The 20,507-nt window shown below is 42.4% G+C and overlaps 1 protein-coding gene across 1 annotated transcript in view; it reads right to left on the bottom strand.

Moving 5' to 3' along the window:
- CAMK1G (calcium/calmodulin dependent protein kinase IG) overlaps positions 1-20,507 on the bottom strand; it is a 192,726-nt gene that overhangs the window by 30,922 nt on the left and 141,297 nt on the right. The window contains exons 7-8 of the mRNA XM_069238626.1: positions 18,798-18,873; positions 18,325-18,437 (exon numbers count right to left, since the gene is read on the bottom strand). Of these exons, the coding sequence (XP_069094727.1) occupies positions 18,325-18,437; positions 18,798-18,873 (189 nt within the window). The remainder of the gene's footprint in view (positions 1-18,324; positions 18,438-18,797; positions 18,874-20,507) is intronic.

Raw genomic sequence — 20,507 nt, 5'->3', positions numbered from 1 at the left:
GCCCACATCAGGGAAAACTTAGTACACTGTTTACACACACGGGGTATTTGTCATTATCGTTTTTAATGAATCCACCCCCTAGGCCCACTCTACTGAAAGTTTATTGACTCTAGCTTTTGTTTTATTTTTAGTAAGTGCATTTCGGCACCAAATGGTGCACATAGCAATACGTTTCGGGTTAAATAGCTCAACAATAAACGTTTTGTGGGATAACATAAAGATGATGGCAGTGGTGGTGTTGGTGAGTGGATTCTACAGTTATGTCCCACATTTACAATCAGCTAGTTCAACAGGAAAGACTCCCAGGACCCCTTCCACAACAATGACACCACCCAGCCCCCATTCTCCCAAAAAGGAATCCAAATTATGTTCGACCAACAACATTTAATAAGACTTTCTGCAGTGGCTTATCTAAAGACACCTGCAATAGCTGCACTGATAAGTCGAGTGGGATGCATCCAAACATTGATTATGTTAATTAACCAGCAGTTGAACCATGGCATATTTTTCACAATGGCACACTCTTCTGTTTTAATGCTTGTGTTCATACAGGAAACTCCAAGCCTCAGTGAGTACTGAACACAAACATTTTAGAGCCAGGAAAAGAAGAAATACAAGGGAATACGCCAACAGTTAAACATGATCTTCACCCCATTATCAGTTCACTCTCTGAAGGATGCTCATTTGGTGTAACAGATCTGCCATGGAGCTCTGTGTGTCACAATGTAGTAGTTCTAATTCATCATTTTAGGACGATAGAGTTCAGCAACAATGTCACTTAGAATTTAAAGCAGGTGTGTGGATGATAATTGTCATTATCCTCCCAAGGTCTATCTTGCAAAAGCAGAGATTGTCCATAGCATCCAGACAGTGGACCTTCTAGTGATGGCCACATTTTTTTGATCTACGCATCTAAGCTAATAGTGTGTAATTTTGGAATGATTTCACTTGGGTGTGGTCATACACACAAGAAGGAAAACACACAATATTGCATTTCATCCTCCGGAAACTCTATGTTAATATTACCCTCCTGGACTCAAACAATAATTATGCTAAGACCTCTAATAATCGCAAATCTTGGAGAAGGTCCACAATACTGCAAATGCACACTCCATACAGCCGAAACTGCTACGTGGCCATGTCAGCTAAATATGTGTGCTATCCAAATGTAGGTTATGTATTATAGCAAGCTCTAGTTGGAAAAGAACAAGTACAGCAAGGCCATTATCTTTGGTAAAGCAGGAGATTTCAGCTCCTTGAAGGCCAGCCAAGTTCACTTTATGAATGCAAGTATGGCTTATGTAGTGTGAACCATGCTAAAAGCAGCACGGTGCTATGCGGTGAAGAAGGAGGAAGGGGTGGAATAAAATGTGTTTTCGATAATTGGACATCCTGAACTGCCTACCACATCTCCTCCCTTGCTGATGGTGAATCAAGAATGGATAAATGAACTGTCGTGCTTCTTTTATACTATCTTTTCTAAAATTCAATCTTCCATTAAGATTCTTCACAAATTGCGGACTGCCAAACTTGTAAATGAGGTCAGTCAGAGCTGTTGGGTCTGCGCCTCTCAGGGTATCTGTATTGCCCTTCAGCCAAGGAAAATATTCCTAGATCGGTCCAATATTTGAATAAGGAAGTCATAGATATTAGCTGGGCTCTAAAAACATCCCCATGGCTTGTTATTAAGGAGATGGTAGAGACTCTGTTACACACAGTCACCAATTCTACATCACCCAAAAGAGACTTTCGGCAAGCCTCTTAGAAGCTTGTCTGTAATCTACAATTAATGTTCCACCCTGACAGGTATATGCAAACATTCTTAAGCCCTCTTTACAGGTAAATCTTCGAGAAGGAATATTGCTAAAGGAGAGCTGCCTCCTTCCATTCCAATGTTAAATGATGTTTTGCATTTGAAGGCTGTGATTTGGAGAGATGTCCTATCACCTGTGATGTGCATGGAGAGTTACGTCACTCTCCCACAACGTTTATGTGCATCGTCTACATGAACTGCTTCATCATCAGTGCATACAGTTCTACCTACGTGTGATTATAATACGTAGGTGATTTTTGATCTAATATCACAACAGCTAATATGGCGCAAGGTGACAAGGATAATATCTATTATAATATTTTTTCTGTTTTAGTGACATAAAAACTGAATATCTCCTGTGCTCAAACCCACACAAACTGGTGTCAGTGACGGTTCCCCATTTATCCAATCCATTAAACAGATTGATAGATTCATTTTCAAAGTCAAGACTCGGGGGATTTACTTGGACTCTATCCTTTCTATGAATATGCAGGCAAATGCAGTGTTTAACTTCACATTTTACAATCTCAATCAGTTCCCTCGATCCCTAGATTATTCCACAAAGATGGCTCGAGCAGTAGCGAGAGCCAAGATTGACTGTTTCAATATCTTGCAGGCTGGATGAGCAAACATCAGGTGGCTATGATTCAGTGGCCGCCGGCAGCTTTAGGAGAGAGGGGGATGCACACACACACACACACACAAACACACACACACACTCATTCTTTCACACACAGACACGCACGCATGCACATCCATTAACAACACTCATACCATTCAAACATGCACGCACGCACCAAGCATTCATTTTAAAACATCACACACACTCATTCTTTCACACACAGACATGCATGCACGCACACACGCACATCCATTAACAACACTCATACCATTCAAACATGCACGCACGCACCAAACATTCATTTGAAAAGATCACACACACTCATTCTTTCACACACGCACGCACATCCATTAACAACACTCATAACATTCAAACATGCACGCGCGCACCAAACATTCAATTTAAAACATCACACATATACACACACACACACACACACCTTACCTTCAACCTCCAGGTCCCAGGAGGGTTGGTACTGCTGCCTTCCCTCATTAGCAGTCCCACCCGCGTCACAGAGTGGGATGGGGTCTGTGAGACTGCTGACCCCACCCCACTCTATGACGAAGTGTCACTGATTGACACTCGCTCTGGGCACTTCAGGGCTTAAACCTGAAGCGCCCAGGGCGAGTGTCAATGGGTGACGCTTTCCTCGTCACCCAGGGGAGGGCCTCGAGGTACCTTTGCTGAGCCGAGGAGGTCACGCCTATAGGAGCTGTGACCTCCTTAGCCGAGCAAAGTTCAGCTCAGGCAGCCAGGAGTCTGCTGCCTGAACTGAACATGAAGAGTGTCTGTCAGGCTGACCTTTTTTCAGCCTGACAGACACTCTTCATAAGGGGCAAAAGGTGGGGGGGCGTGGCCCCTCCGCCCTAAAGGACGGGCCGCCACTGTTATGCTTGTCTTTAATACCCACAAAAGGCAGCAGCTTGTGTCAGCTCTGTTTGATCCATAGGAAGTCACTTTAAGGTTTTGCCCATGATCTGCTCTGCTGCATATCATGATTTGCAAGTCAAAAAGTCGCTAGGGCTGTTTGGACAGTTTCTCCTTGTAGTCACTGGTTTTGGTTAAGCTGTCTGTCAAACTGAGGAAAAGGGTAATGAGATTTCAGTTTTAGTCATAGAGGGGGTCATTCCGACCCTGGCGGTCATGGACCGCCAGGGCCGGGGACCGCGGATGCACCGCCAACAGGCTGGCGGTGCATCCATGGGCATTCTGACCGCGGCGGTACAGCCGCGGTCAGAAACGGGAAACCGGCGGTGTCCCGCCGGATTCCCGCTGCCCTGGGGAATCCTCCATGGCGGCACTGCTTGCAGGGCCGCCATGGGGATTCCGACCCCCTTACCGCCATCCTGTTCCTGGCGGTTTTCGCCGCCAGGAACAGGATGGCGGTAACGGGTGTCGTGAGGCCCCTGGGGGCCCCTGCAGTGCCCATGCCAATGGCATGGGCACTGCAGGTGCCCCCTAACAGGGCCCCACCAAGATTTTCAGTGTCTGCCAAGCAGACACTGAAAATCGTGACGGGTGCAACTGCACCCGTCGCACCCCTTCCACTCCGCCGGCTCCATTCGGAGCCGGCATCCTCATGGAAGGGGGTTTCCCGCTGGGCTGGCGGGCGGCCTTCTGGCGGTCGCCCGCCAGCCCAGCGGGAAACTCAGAATTACCGCGGCGGTCTTTTGACCGCGCAGCGGTAATCTGACGGCGGAACTTTGGCGAGCGGCCTCCGCCGCCCGCCAAAGTAAGAATGACCCCCAGAGTCTTTTCACCTTTGCATTTCTTGTTCACTGTTTATACGCCTTCGAAGCCATGAGGTGCTGAAGGAATTCAATTTTCTAGTATTTTAAGAATGGAATGTCCACTCCTCCGGCTCAGGCCCAAAAATTATTTATTGGCAAGTTTTTCTCCTCATCTGTCTGATAGTTATCTATTGTCTATTATCTATATAGAGCATAGTTCCTTTCTATGCTCCACAGGAGCATTGGGCAAAGTTATGAAAATATACGCTTTTCACATTTTCATCTTCAAGGATACTCCTTCCTCCAAATGCTGGCAGTTCTCTGGAAGGCCCAACAAAGTCTTCCCTGAAAATCTCCCTGGATTAGAAAAAGGCTAATCTTGGCCGTATTCTCCATTAATTCACCAGCTCTTTGATACAACGCAGGATCATAACGCTGATCGAGCTTCTGAACATCTGTTAGCAAAGTTTAAAGATGGCATGCCCGGGATTAAGAAATAACAGAAAACATGTACAGTAGATAATAAAAAAAAAGATATATTTTTCTAGCGCTTTGTATTCTTGTAAATAATAGAATAACTGGTGTTATTAAATGGCCCAATGTCTCAAAGAAAAAGCATTTCCAAATCTTCTAAACTTGTTTTGCAAACCACTGTAACCTATGTATATAGTAGACTGGAGTGAATGAAAAAGAGCTCACAGAAAGCATTTCTTGCAAAATAAAAACCCCATACTTCTCATGGCATTCTCAGTGCCTCTGAGTCACCTAGTAACATTAGACCAGGCGAGGAGCACCTCAGACTTCCAAACCAAAAGCACCAGTGAGAAACATAGAAACATTACCTAAACCAAGTAATTGCCGCGACGTGTCATTGCACATAATTGTTTCAGTAACAAATTACTCTAATGTTTGTGTAATGTAGCATGATGGCACAAATAAATTAAAAATTGGATGGACAATGGAAAACGGGGACAAGGACAGCAGCGGCCAGTTGTGCATTTTGCAGAATTATCTAAGAATTATTTTTTAATTATTTACTTTCGCCTCTCTGTTAAAATTTGAGGTACATCGTCTTTCTTCAAAAACAGTTGTGGACACTTGTGTAAATAGGGCCAGTTAATAGACGTAGCCAAGCCTAATGTCAGGCTCTCAAAAATTGGAGATCTTGACTCACCTCAGCACAAATATTGGTGTGCAAAATGTTACATTTCCTCCTCAAACACAATCAAGTTGTTTTTAGAAAATGTGAACAAAAACCGCACAAAAAGGTTTTGCAAGAAGACATCTTGCAAAGAACTCAGGCCCATATTTATATTTCTTGAGTATAGCGCCGGCTTGCGTCATTCCAGAGCGCCAGACGCACGCCAAATTTATGGAATCCTGCAAGCTGGCGCAAAGGGTGGGTTAGCGTCTTGGAAAATTACGTTAGCCGGGTGGGGGTGGCGGTATGGGGGAAGGGGATTTTGCACCAAAAAAGGACGCTAGGCTGGTAGAGACAAAAAAAAGTCTTTAACCAGCCAAGCGTCATTTCCTGATGCAAAACCATCCATACCACATAACTCCTGTCCTATAAATGACAGGAGTCATGCCGACCACCCCAATGGTCAGCAGAGGGGACAAGGGTCCCTGGGCATGGCCACTGCACCCAGTGCCATGTAGGGGGCCCATTTCAGGGCTCCCAAGGGCACTTTAAATAACATTTTCAAATACTTACCTCTATTTACCCTACTTACCTGGGATGGGGTCCCATCATCCTCTGGAGTCCCTCTGGTGTGGGTGGGGGTGTTCCTGGGGATTGGGGTGGGCACCTGTGGGCTCTTTCCATGGTGTTTGACCATGGAAATGGGTCCACAGGTCCCTAAAGCCTGCTCTGACCCAGGTGTTAAATAATGGCGCTAAGCAGGCTTAGCGCCATTATTTATGCCTGCCTCCTCCATTTTTGCATGGGAAGATAAATAAGGCGCTATGGGCTTTGAGTCATTTTTAGGACAGGAACGCCTACCTTACATCTCATTGACGCAAGGAGGTTTCTCGCATGCAGAAAATGATTTTAACTCAAATACTTTGATGCTAGACTGGTCTAGCGTCAAAATATAAATGTGGAGTTAAGTTTGCACTGGATTAGCTAAAAACAAATGACGCTAATTCAGTGCAAAGAAAGTATAAGTATGCCCCTCAGTTTTATATGGAAGGTCTGCAAAAATGTTATAGAAATATTTTTTGTGAGAGGTCTTAACCACAGATGAAGTTTTGTGATGTTAACACCCTTCAAACCAAAACCTCATAATCGAAATGTACATTTAACAGGCATATAAAAGTGCACTTGTCATATGGCCTCCCTTTTTATATGAATCTAAACTGTATTATCTAAGTACCCCATCTGCTACTAGCATTAGTGCATGTCATTGAAAGCTTTCGGATTGGTACACTTCGTCAGTGAGTATGAGGTTTGATAGACTGTGCTGGAAGGGAGAATGTTGTCAATATTATTTGGTAGTGTGTGGGACCATGTCTTTCGAGTGTCATTAATGAGAAACCTTTTCTTCATGTCCCTTGAACCATTTATTGGTGTATCATGGTCCCTGTCACTATTGTGTAGTGTCTCCATGTTACTGTGTCTTTGTGTCTATACATCCGTCTTGTCACGTGTCAGTTTTGTCTCCCCATGTCACAGTGTACATGTCCCTTGTATAAGTTTATCAGTTTTACTCTTTCGGTAATAGGGTGCTATTGGAGGATCCTGATAGTAGACAAGGTCTGATCTCCTGGGTGCAGTTATTGGAAGACCATTGCCACAGGATTTTAAACCCAAGGTGTTATCTCTGGCATCAGTTGGCATGATTTCCCCTGTCTTTTCTGCCTCTGACCTCCTGTTTCTTGATTGTTTGTTGCAGATTGTTTTTGCTGGTCTTAGGACTCTGGACCCTTTACCACTGCTAACCAGTACTAAAGTGCAAATTCTCTCTGTGTAAATCGTATTGGTGATTGGTTGCTCCATGGTTGGCCTATTTAATTAACTGGTAGGTCCCTGGTAAAGTGCACTATGTTTTCCAAGGGGCTGTAAATAAAAATGCTACTAGTGGGCCTGCAGCTCTGATTTTGCCACCCACATCATGAGTAGCCTTGTAAACCTATCTCAGACCTACCACTGCAGAGTCTGTGAGTGCAGTTTTAAACTGCCAATTCGACCTGGCAAGAACACCCATTTGCCAGGCTCAAACCTTCTCTTTTACTACATGTAAGGCACCCCTAACGTAGGCCCAAGGCAGCCCTAGGGGCAGGGTGCAGTGTATTTAAAAGGTACGACATGTACTGGTGTGCTTTGCATGTCCTGAAATTTAAATACTGCTAAATCAATGTTTCACTATTTCAAGGCCTCCCCCACACACAATAACATGGGGATTGCCTTGAAATATGTTTTAAGTGTAATTTCCCATTGGGAGTAGATAGAGATTTGGAGTTTGGGGTCTCCGACTCACAATTTAAAATTACAACTTTTGGTGAAGTTGTTTTTTGAATAGTAAGTTTGAAAATGCCACTTTTAGAAAGTGGGCATTTTCTTGCTTAACCATTCTGTGCCTCTACCTGTCTGTGGAATACACATCTGGGTCAGGATGACAGTTGGCTTGTTTGTACATTCACTCTAGACAGTCAAACAAAGGGAGCTGAGGTGTGCCCTGCATATCCCGATGGCCCATCACCAGGCTGATGGGTCTCCCTGAGCTAGAGTGGTGGAAGGAGCTGACACCTGCACCTGAAAAGGGCTGTGCCTGCCCTCACAAAAAACAGTCTCCAACCCCCCCTGGAGTATGTCTGGGGCCACAGCAGAGAAAGGCAGGGTATTTTTCACTACAAAGAATTCTCTTTAAAGTTTGCCTACTTCAAAGACAGAACTGGGTATAAGTACTGAATCTCTGACCCCACATATTTAGAACACTTATGGACTAAGGACATGCTCCCAGGAAGAAGAGCTGGATGATTTAGGCGGTACTACCACTCTGTCTGTTGCTTTGTTGTGCTGGCCTGCTGCTTGCTGCTTCTGTCCTGGAAGTAAAAATACTTGATTTTGCTTTCTACATCCTGATTTCCAAGGTTCTCCAAGGGTATGAACTGAGCTTGCTTCCTGTTAGGAAGTCTCAGGCCCATCAAAGACTTCACCTCCCAGCACCTGGGTTCTCTTGCTGAGAGTCCTGACCTGCCAAGTGGTGCCAAATCCAGTTCCTGGGCCCTTACATGTGAGCTCTGGTTCATCTAAGAAGAAACTAAGCACATCAACTCCAGGGAGACTTTGGAACCAGTGCCGCTCTCTGACTCCACACCGCCACCTGCACCAGAGGCAACAACCCCGACCCTTCCATACAAAACAAGCCCGATGCTGTCGCAGCATCTCAGTAGTCCTGCCACTGTGTGAGTCCCGAGTGCTGTGCCACCAACGTCACCAACGTCCGTGACACCCGACTCTGACTCTGCCACAGCACCTGTGGCCCCATGGTGTGATCATGACACCGCAAAGTCGAAGCTTTGTATCTTGACCTGCTGGATTCATCTGCCCGACTTAGTCGTAAGGAATGATGCCTCACGACCATTGCTGCATCACCTCCCCTGCAACTGTAAGGAACTGAGACCTCACCTCCCCTACTTGGCAGTAAGGAACCAACACCTCACCTCCTTGGTAGCAGTAAGGAACCAACGCTGCACTGGCTCCAGTGAGCCCTCACCTCTCCAACTCCATGCAACATCTTTGTTTCCTCATTGTTTTTCAAGGTACTGTACCTGGGGTCTGTGCAACTCTGTGACTGACCCTCGCTCCCTTGTGAGTGGCGTCGGACTGTTGGGAACGTCTCTGTCAAGATGCCATGATAGCCACAGTTGGAGCTATTGTGTTTCTGAGCACTTTGAAAATGTGTATCGTTGGATTTTTGTCCTTTTTTACTCAGATACATAGTGGCTATTTTGCTAAACTGGTATGATGTACTTTTGTGGTATTTTGACTGTGTTACTGTGTGTGTGTACAAATACTTTACACATTGCCCATACTACCAAGGGGGTGAGCAAGGGTTATCTTAGTTATGTGACTCCATTACCCTGGCTAGGGTAAAGAGCCCTGCTTAGATAGGGTGCAAGCCACTGCCAACTAGAGACCTCATTTCTAACACAAGGTTTGTGGAACAGGAATAATCCTTCTTCCAGGTAAAGTCCATATGTGTAGTCATGTGGGACACAACTAAGGAGATTAAATCAAAGAGTGGATGGTGTAGGATAAGCAGGGGCGAGGCAGAAAGATATTTCTTAAGGAGTGGAGGTGTTTCTCTCAATTTTAGGATGACATTGGAGTCCATCTGCATGCCCAGGATTTAACCACCTTCGGAGGTGCTGGCGTAGGCCCAAAAAAGCTGATAATGGGAAAGGGCATAGTACTCTCTATTCCCAATGAACTTTATTTCGTTTTGTGGCTCACGTTTAGGTGTTTCAGGGTCTCACTGAGCCTTTATGAACATGTTTTTCAGTGCTTGTGGGCATAAAACTTTTCATGTCAGTGAAAAAAGACATGACCTAACACTGACACTATTGAGCAGCACCACAGTCTCAGGTACTGAAATACTAGCAGTTATCTTGGCTTATTGCAATTGAAATAGAAAGTGCATAATATTTTTCTGAAATTATGTATTTTACCTGTCTGTGACCAGAAGTCCTGAATTTGCCTGGACAGTCCTGATTTTTTCAAAGACTGTCCAGGCGTCTCAACAGTTTTTTGAAAAACAAATACATGTCTGATTTTGGGAGAAGGTACGGTGAGCACGCACATTCATCACAATGCTGTGAAGGCTCATACTCACACCATCCCTCTCTTTACACCAGGGAGAGAGCTTACTTTATGAAAAAGACAGACTCCTGCTTTGCTACCTCGCCTCAGTCACACAACACAGCAGGATTTATTGAGAGGTAAATCTGTCTGCATGGAGACCATCACCCAAGCCAGCACCACAAGCCTCCTGCCCTTGGGACAAGCTTCCAGGAGGGCTCTAGAGAGAGACAGAGGAATAGATAGATAGATATATAGCCTTCCTGTTTTTTGTACAGAAAATCTAGAGACCCTACTATGGGAGAGGTTTATTGACTCTGACGCCTCGTCAGGGATAGTAAGCGCTTTACAAATACAATTAGATACAATTTGTGGAGCGAGAACATTTGGGCTGAACCACAGTTGGCCAGGCTCCACCCCCTAATTAGCACTGCACTGCTGCTCACTTAAAAAACCGATTGTCGAGCAGCGAACGCTGGAATTTACGGGCCTGCTAATATTTAAAAACCAATTCTGCCGCCATTAGTGGAAATGCTCAGATATTTTTAATTGCCATTTTAGGAGAGTGATGATTGCAAGTCAGTGCGGGCTGTCAGTCCCGTGGTGCTGTCAGCGATGCACAAGGATGCTCACAGCAATAAGCAACGCATGAAAGAACTGAGATATACTAATAAAAGACAAGTCATTCGAGGGAACCTCAATAAATTGCACCGTAAGCTTTTGATCTTTACGATGGGCGCGTATCCATATAGTGCTTCATTTTTAGACAACCTGATGCGGTTTTTGTCGACATCACCACTTTTGACCAGATTCAAAATGTTTCTCTATGTTTGTGTGCGCCTTTCGAATAAAATGTGCACGTCATTTCAAGTTATGTGTTTAGTTTTATATATTACAACATGCTTGTCATAACACTAAACACTTTTATTATGACATATTGACATAGCTTTCTCTATGCTGCCTGCAACTTACAGTAGTGTAAACTGATGTAAATTGATGTCGAGACTGTATCCAGAGTCGATACACTTCTATTCCCCTGGCTGCTGTTGACAGGACAGTGCCCCACTCAAAAGCTCAGCTCTTGTTCATTCAATACGAATGTTCTTGGGTTTCTGTAACAGTATTTTCAAACTTCTGCGAAGTTCTTGGAATCTACTTCCGCCGAGTGTGCTGGTTTGTGTTGAGTACTCTTTCTTTTAAGTATAATTTCTAATAAAACTCCTAAGCCTAACTTGTTGCACATTCATACAGTGAGAGATAGTCCTAGCAGGTACTGCGCTTCAGTGAAGCAAGTCTTCTGCTAGTATTCTGTGCAATGATTATCCACTATAGACAACAATTTCTCTTTTTTATCGATGTGATCACATCTTTTAGTAACCTGAATGGGTGGCTCAGTTACGTCCATTTTCAACAGTGCTAATATGGTCTTCATGTTTTATTTCACTACTGTTTTTCGTGCAGTGTTGCCACTTCTGAGATCAAACCGTGAGCTGGGATTTTGGAAGTTTGTGCTTCCACCTTGATGCGGGGCCATCTGCAAAAGTCTGTCTGCAGGATGCAGTGTCTGTGTATCCTCCTCTATGTGTCTCCCAGTGTTTCTTGGCCTTTATGTGCCACCGGTATGGCCTTTCGGTGCCACTGGTATGGCCTTTTAGTGCTGTGAGCTGTCTAGATGTGATGATTCTGTAGAGTCCCGAGATTCCTAGCAGGTGGGAAACTCATTAGAGAGGTCACCCTGTCTCATTGAAAGGGGCCATGTCCCATGCCCAGAATCAGCATCTCCATGTTACCAATGTTAGTACTGAGACACATCACATTTATTGAATATACTAATGGCACAGAAGTAAGCATATGATGATGAATTAACCTATATTTAAAGGCCTAGCAAAGAAAATAACATGAATTGTAAAATGTACATGTTTGAATTATGGTGAACCATGTGGCAACCGTTTGTATTAAAACACTACGTTTAACATGAGCTATTTTGCATTCATATTAAATGAAGTATTAATGGGAATTTATATTGAATGTTATTTAAAATATTAAATGTATACGAATTAATCGTACTTATATTGAATTAAATTAAGTTTATTAATGTAAGTTTCATGTGTGCAGAAAAATAAATCCACGTTTAAATCAATTCTAACATGTTGTAAATAATGTTTGCAATGAAATAATTCGCTTTGCATATATAAATTGTAAGGTGTGCAATAGGTTTGTTAATGTATTATTGTATTGAATGTATTAAAGTAGTCTTAACTTGACTAACCCTGGAAGACTCATTTTGCAGCAGTAATGGAAAATCACTTGTTTATTCTGTCCCTTCTGACCTGAATTCTTTCCCTAGGCTGCTAATGTGATTTTGAACGTCCTATTGTTTTGTAGGCAAGAAACATATTTTAGAAATAATAATGTTGCAGTATTTGTTCTATGTGTCGAACAAGACAGGACATTTGTAGTTCTCATGTGAAATGTATTAGTTTAGTTTTTTGTGTGTCGTAAGAAAGGATCTCAAGTAACAAATAACTAGAGAATGGAATAATGTGTTAGAAATGTGTGAAATCATACAGATGATAATGTACTTTTGCTGAGAAGATTCATAATTGTTGCAAATTCGATGGTGCCATCTGCATCTATTTCATGCTGAATCTGACGTCTGAAGTGCGCCTACCTGAAGGACCAATGAATGGATTGTGCATATTTCTAATTAGTGAGGAACTATAAAATTGAAGTCAGTCTTGAGGGAGTCTTGAGTTAATTCTTGTCAAAGTCATTCCTAGTTAGTTTTTCTCCTGCCTCAAAGCTGTCCAGAGCCCTATTATTTAAGTTTGCTGTCACTCTCCTGTTCTTGAAGTTCTCACATTAGTTTTCTCATCTTAGTCCTGATTGCCCTATTCTGTTATGTGATTAAATACTAATAGGCCTAACTAATTCTGAACTGCTGATATGTTCTATGTGCAGCCAGTGTTCTGCACCGTACTGATGCTGTTGTCAACTGATGCTGTTGTCAACTGATGCTGGAAGAAGGTGACTGTCCTGCTTGAAGAATCATCGCTGTATGCTGTCCCATGAGAAGAGGTATAATTGAATGTGGTTTTCTGTTTCCTTTTCAGTTAGGTACTTACACCAGCTTAAGTTTTATAGTGAGTTGCCCTAGTTAGATGGTTTTCTAAATTATTTTTGTCTTTCTTTTATTTTTGCTTTGTCCACAAGTGTTAGCCCGTTCCCACACATGAAAGTCAAAATTCATGTTAGTGACAGGAATAGCCTATCTGTGAAACCTGAGATCTGAAATTGATTGTGAAAACTGCATTGTGATGATCTACTGATGTCACCATCATCTCTTTTGAAATCTAACAATAATGTGAATATGGTTTTGTTGATAATTTACATTATTCTTTTGGAGTGTTTGACAGTACTGATGTTTAGAAGGCTAAATCATTTCAGACGTTTTGGTCAGTCTATGGTTTTCATGTATGTTTATAATTTAGTTTTGCGCACCATAAATGTGACATTGATTGTGGGATTGTAAAAAAGCTTTAAAATTGTATTTGGTTTGGAGTTTGATTTAGTGTTAAATTGCCAATGATGTTTAGTATTGTTTACAGTATAATGTCATTTGTTATTAAATGATTCTGACATCTACACTCTTTGCCAAGTCCAAAGATTCAGTCAACCTCAATAGGTGAGAACAGTGATGGTATCTCATCTGCGTGCTGGCAGTCATTGAGCCTAGAGCGGGGAGAAAATTGTTCCTGGGGCCCAGCGCACCAACAGTACCAGTGTCTCTTTCTTCAGGTCCCATTTTCTTTCTGTACCGGTGTTAGTGTCTCTCTGGCCATGGGCCAGTCAAAAGGAAATTATTTCTTAGTGCCAAAGTCATCACTGTCTCACATGACTTACTATACATTGAACAGCCACAACAGGCAGCCCTGTTACAGCCTTATACAGGCATGTGTAGGTCTTCACACAGGGTTCAGATACCCTGCCCTGTACGGATCTCAATGTCTTTCCCATCTATGTTTACACAGACAGTAAATATCGCTTTAGATTTCTCAATGTCTCCTCAGTGAGTCCCACTTAGTTTGCTGGCAGTGTTTCACCAGTGAAGACGTCTTAATATATTTACATACTTAATTTCCACATAAAAGAAAACTACATCTGGGGGTGAGTTTTCATTTTGTTTCCCATCTAGTCTACTATTATAAACTCTTTTGGGTACTACTGCTGCTTTAGATTACAGACTGAGGTATGAATGGCATGATTGAATTTGCCCATTGCCCATTTGTTCCTCCACAAGCAACAATATAAACACTGCATTAATGTGTATGCTGATTATGTACAAGGTCCATACAACAAACACCATTGCTTCTTAGTGCTTACATTTTTTGAGCTGTTTTTACCACCTCCCGAATTTGCAATTTATCAGCTTCTGAATGTGAACATACCAATTCAGCTCTCTCATACTTAAACATGCATTCTGCAGGTTTGATTGTTGAAACATATCTGTGCAGTAGGGTCTCAACCCACTGAGCTTTCATACCATAGTTAATAAACAGAAGTGGAAAAACACTGACATTATCCTATGAAGTGTGCGTTTCACAAACATCAAAGGTAGTGGTACAACTTTCTTTTGTAAAAGTTTTATAAGTTGACCTGGAAAGGCATTCTGCCTGTTGCTTGCCATTAGCTTTGCAACTCATGTTTTCTGGGTTTCTATTTACTAGGTTTATATGCTTACGTCTCCCCAGCTCTAGTTCATACCTGCCCATGTGAAAGCCATGCTTACAGCATACTTCCACAAACTCCTTTTCTGTAATCCTATATCATCACATTTGCAGGACATTCAAAGATCAAGGTCAAATGTCAAGCTGTGTCTTCCAGAGAACCTGTTGTTTATTTTGCTTTCGGCTGACTTCAAAGTGAGAGCGCATACAGAAAATAGGAATGTAGTGTACTTTCTCCATGTATCCTACTTATACCTTTTTTAAATTTTGTTTTAGATATAGCCATCTCAAAAGGTATCTCGGTCTTCAGCTGCACAAAACATTTGCCTTTTAGTCGTGGGGCATGAAGTTCACTATTGGTATTGTCAGGGTAGGTGGGTGGAAACATGAACATTTCTAAAATTATGTTTGAAAACTATTAGACAATTTTCGTTGTTTAAGGCCCATTTACTGACAAGCACAGGATAACATCGTTTTACATGATAGAGCCAGCCATATTGTAACACAATTTAACAATGCTTGTTTTTAACTTTGATGTGTAAAGTATGTGCTTTATTTATGGCATATGTGGCAATTTATTTTGGAAAGCAGGGTAAGTTTAAACGCAAGTTTTGTAAAAGCCTTTGTGATTATGTTTAGCAACACGATAATTATGTATTCTGTCAGCAACTGTGCCTACAATTTACTAATAAACAACCAATCACAAGCCCAGTTACCTTGCAGGCACTAGGGCCATGATTTGAATGGTGCAGCAGGTCCAGTGGCACAGGGGCCAAAAGCTCTCGGAAACCTACTGAATACTGATTATTGATATATTTTACTACAAAACAAGCAGTCACAATTGCAGTTACCTTTGAGGCACTAGGGCCAAGATTTGAATGGTGCAGCAGGTGCAGTGGCACAGGGGCCAAAAGCTCTAGGAATTTCACTGAACACAACTTATTGCTATCTCTTACTACTAAACAATCAGTCTAAAGTGCAGTTACCTTGCAAGCACTAGGGCCATGATTTGCATAGTGCAGCAGGTGCAGTGGCACAGGGGCCAAAAGTTCCAGGAAACCCACTGAACACTGATTATTGCTATCTTTTATTAGTAAACAAGCAGTCACAAGTGCAGTTACCATATAGGCACTAGGGCCATGATTTGAATGGTGCAGCAGGTGCAGTAGAGCAGGGGCCAACAGCTTTGGGTTACCCTTTGAACATCGATTATTGCTATCTTTTACTAGTTATCAAGAAGTCACAAGTGCAGTTACTGTGCAAGCACTAGGGCCATTATTTGAATGGTGCAGGAGCAGTGGCACAGGGGCCAAAAACTCTAGGCAATCCTTTGAACACTAATTATTGCTATCATTTACTAGTAAACAAACAGTCACAACTGCAGTTACGTTGTAGGCACGAGGGTCAATATTTGACTGGTGCAGCAGCAGCAGTGGCACAGGGCCAAAAGCTTTAGGTAACCATTTGAACACCAATAATTGCTATATTTTACTAGTAAACAAGCAGTCGCACATGCAGGTACCTTGCAGGCACAAGGGCCATGATTTAAATGGTGCAGCAGGAGCAATGGCACAGAGGCCATAAGCTCTAGGAAACACACACAACACAGATTATTGCTATATTTTACTACTAGACAAGCAGGTACCTTGCAGGCACTGGGGACTTGATTTCAATGATGCAGCAGGTTTAGTGGCACAGGGATCAAAAGCTCTAGGAAACCCGCTATTGCTATATTTTATTAGTAAACAATCAGTCACAGTGCAGTTACTTTTCAGACTCTAGGGCGATGATTTGAATGGTGCAGCAGGTCCAGTGGCATGGGGCCGAAAGCTCTAGAAAACCCACTAAACAGTGAACATTGCTATCTTTTACTAGTAAACAAGCAGTCAGAACTGCAGTTACCTTGCAGGTACTAGGGCCATGTTTTGAATGGTGTAGCAGGTGGAGTGGCACAGGGACCAAAAGCTCTAGGAAACCCACTGAACACACTGCTATCTTCTCCTACTAAGTAAGCAGTCGCAAGTGCAATTACCTTGCAGGTACTAGGACCATGATTTGAATGGAGCAGCAGGTGCAATGCCACAGGGGCCGAAAGCTGTAGGAAACCCACTGAACACTGAAAAGTGCTATATTTTACTACTATACAAGCAGTCACAAGTGAAGTTATCTTGCAGGCTCTAGGGCTATGATGTGAATGGTGCAGTAGGTGCATTGGCACAGCGGCCAAAAAGGTCTAGGATACCCACTGAACACCAATTATTGCTATATTTTACTGCTACCCACAACTTGAAACTAGCTATGGCCGATATCTCCCTGCTCACTAGTGACCGTCTGCCATCCCAGTGCTACCTGCAGTACATTGCAAGCGTGGCCTCCCCCACTACTGCTCCTCCTCACCCTTCCTTTGTCACCTCAGATGCTTCCTCCTTTGCAGGCTTCCTATTCTCCTCACCTATAACACTGGCACACCTTAAAAGTGTACAGATCACCTTTTTTCACAGTATGAGCAGCTCTTATAAAAAACACTTTAAAGTTCTATGAAGTATTTCAGTGGTTTATCAGAGCACAAGTTATATTGCACAAATACACTATTTTATGGCACTAGGGAGATTACATGATTTGTTCAGGATCACAGGATGTTGAGCCAATGCCAAGATTTAAACCCAAGTTGGCAGCTCTTTATGTTACTTCACGCCTTTATTATAGTCATCTGCAAAATGTACAAAAAGCATTGACAAAGGCAATATATTTTGCATAGGTGAAGCCTGTAAGCTTTGCCAATGCTTCTTCTTTATCATTACATATAATACGATATTGCACTACATATCTTCAGGATGTGCACTGCATGAAAACATCTTCAACATTTGATTTTATTAAAATGTTGTTGATGTAGAATAGCAACCCAGGCCATCCAAAGTGTGCACATAACTGACTTGCCTCTTAGCTCACTACTGGCATTGTCAGGGTGGGTGGAAGCATGAACGTTCAAAACTTTAAGTTTGAAAACTATTTCTTAAAATAATACTTGCACTGATTTAGTCTGATGTACTATTACTAAGATAAAACAGTTCTGCACATGAATTTTTGGGAATTTTTGAAGATGCTTTTTTATATTTTACACGTTTGTTGCAGAATGTCTTTTAAAATGAAGGTGTCCAACAGTTAACTGTGCAGGACACCCTAGTTACTTGCTTTCTTCCACATCGATTAACTTGTATATAAATGCTTCACTGTTTTGAACAGGGGGTGGCATGCAAAGTTCAGGAGTGTACCTGCCGCCCAGACTATACATTTATAGGGACGTTATAGTATAGATTATACAGCAGAGATGGATTCAGTGCAGCATAGCTACAAGTAAAAAAATGCTATAATGCAGCCAACGCTGGCTGTGTCATAAAGCTTTTCAGCTTTACTTTCAGCCATTTACAACATGGCTAAATACATTGGCAAATTGGCAAAGCCAATAGGTCTTGTGTAGGTAAGACCTATTGGCTTTGACAGTGCTTGTTTTGTTTGTGACTTCCTGATTTTCCTGATTTTTATTCCTTGGAAGACTGTGTGTTCTTCCTTTCTTGTCTCCCGTCTTTCCACCACAACTCAGATTCTAAAGCAGGAGAGATTCCGCTTACCTGACTTGGAGATATCATCCCAGAAAGGAGATTCAAATTCATAGGATCCATCTCGGATCTTCTCAAAGAGTTTAGACTCTGTTTCTTCATAGAATGGGGGATAACCACACAATCTGGTGAAGCCAAGAAGATGACATAACATCAGTTAGTGTACGCTCCTTAACCAAGTAATTACAGTCCCATTAAGCAGAAGACTGGAATAAACTGGAATTAGGCATGAACTACGGAGCAAATATATAACAAACATGTTGCTGGTTGGTGGGCTTTTCAGTTTGGAAATTCCAGGAAAGTTAAATTTTTCATAACCAATTTGGCAACATTAAAATCATATCAAGTCTTTGCCATTGAAACACTAACGTTCTTGTTGTATCTTCTTGAAGCAAGATGCACAGTCTACAAATTTGAATATGGCCCATCTTGAGGAAGAAAACAGGGAAATAAAAATGATTTGGATGACAGTGGTTGATACTTACAAGATGTACGTAATTACTCCAATGGACCAGCAGTCCACCGCCTTGCTGTAGGGCTTTTGAGCCAATACCTCTGGAGCTAAATCAGAAATAAAATTGAGACATTGAGGCAGCTAAAGCTAAGGGAGGTCTTATATACATGTGACAATGAGCTTGTGGTAATAGGCATCATCGAACGATGTTGGCTTTGTGAGAGCTGATTGTAGAATCGAATAATTGAACATATTTGAGCAGTTAACAATACTAAAACACAGAAAATATTAGAAGTACTACATCTTTTTTATGGGCAAGGTGAAGAACAAAGAACTCTACCTAACCCCTTCCAGACTATCCATGAAAGCTATGACACCTTCTAGAAACCCAAAGTCCCTTGATCATCTCTTTGCATAGTGACCTAATCAAACTCATTCAACACCACTTCCAAAACAAAATCATGGTCTCATTTTCTTGAACAAATTCCCTCAATTCTTCTCAAGGAATTTTTTTTTTTACACCCAACTAGACATGCCTGAATAACAGTTTCCTATCACAATGCACAGTCCAAAACCGTCCAAAAATAAAGCTGAAGAGAACCCTAAAGATACAAACATTATCAGTTTAGGTTTCCAACTTAAGGTTCTTTGAGAATGCTCTGGAAAGGAGACTTGAGGCTCAGCTCATTCTCTGCACAGACAATAATGACCTACTTGACGAGCTACAATTAGGGGTCAGTTTGAGATGCAGCACAGAACCAGCAAATCTAAAGGCAGCCAACAATGCAGTCAGCACAACAAACAAAGAAAATGCCTGTCTCCTCCTACTAATGCACCATTTGACAGCACTCAACACAGTAGATCCCTCCACTGTACTTGAAATTTCCTAAGTTAGAATGAGGTAGAGGGGACCAGTTCTCAAATGGGTCTCACCACACCCCACGAACAGACCTATACTGGCAAAAATGGCAACTCTGTCCAACCCTTCATCATTCCAACAAGGTGCACTACAAGGCTATATTTTCTTTTCCACTTTTAGCAATTTCTATATGAAACCACCTGTCTCTTCCCTGAAACACTCAAATATCCCATTCCACGTTAGTACGGATGACTTGCAGCTTTATTTAAACATTTTGTTTGCGATTAGTACTGGAAAACACAGCCCAAGCTCTAGAGGACATCCAGTTTTGGATGACAAAACACCACTTCACTTGAAATTGAGTTACTTTTGATTGCTCGCTCACCTCAGTCCAACCATGGTTCAATTTATGCTCTGTGCTGAACTGCCACTATACCATTATGGAATGTGCCAGATCCCTAATGTTGTTCTTGGACAAGAGTTTGAAGTTCAAACCAGCTACTCACTGAAGGAGGCCACACTATGATGTTGCCAGTGTGACATGGGTGGGTCATGGCCGCCTGTTTTGCTCTGAAGGCAAAACCCAAGCCTGCGGCCTACCAGGGAAATGCTAGAGGGGCAGAATGACCAGACAGGCCATGCCCTTTTATGCTTATGGCCTACATACACATGCTGCATTGTAAAAAGCCATTACCAGTGGGACAAAAATCCTGTTTGAGTTAGTAATGGCAGTTACAAGCTCCGTCAGTTTTACAAGTTCTATGAGGTTAGCGTGGGTCAATAGTTTTTACCTGGACATTTCTCATGGTCAAAGCTCGCAAACAGTAACACTTAAATTTCTGGGCAAAAAAGGAGGGGTAGAAAAATGAGGACATTTGTGCA

The sequence above is a fragment of the Pleurodeles waltl genome, chromosome 6 (assembly GCF_031143425.1).
Source record: "Pleurodeles waltl isolate 20211129_DDA chromosome 6, aPleWal1.hap1.20221129, whole genome shotgun sequence".
NCBI classification, from domain to species: Eukaryota; Metazoa; Chordata; class Amphibia; order Caudata; family Salamandridae; genus Pleurodeles; species Pleurodeles waltl.
Note: the sequence above shows the minus strand (reverse complement) of the source record. Positions and strands in the feature narration are given on the sequence as shown.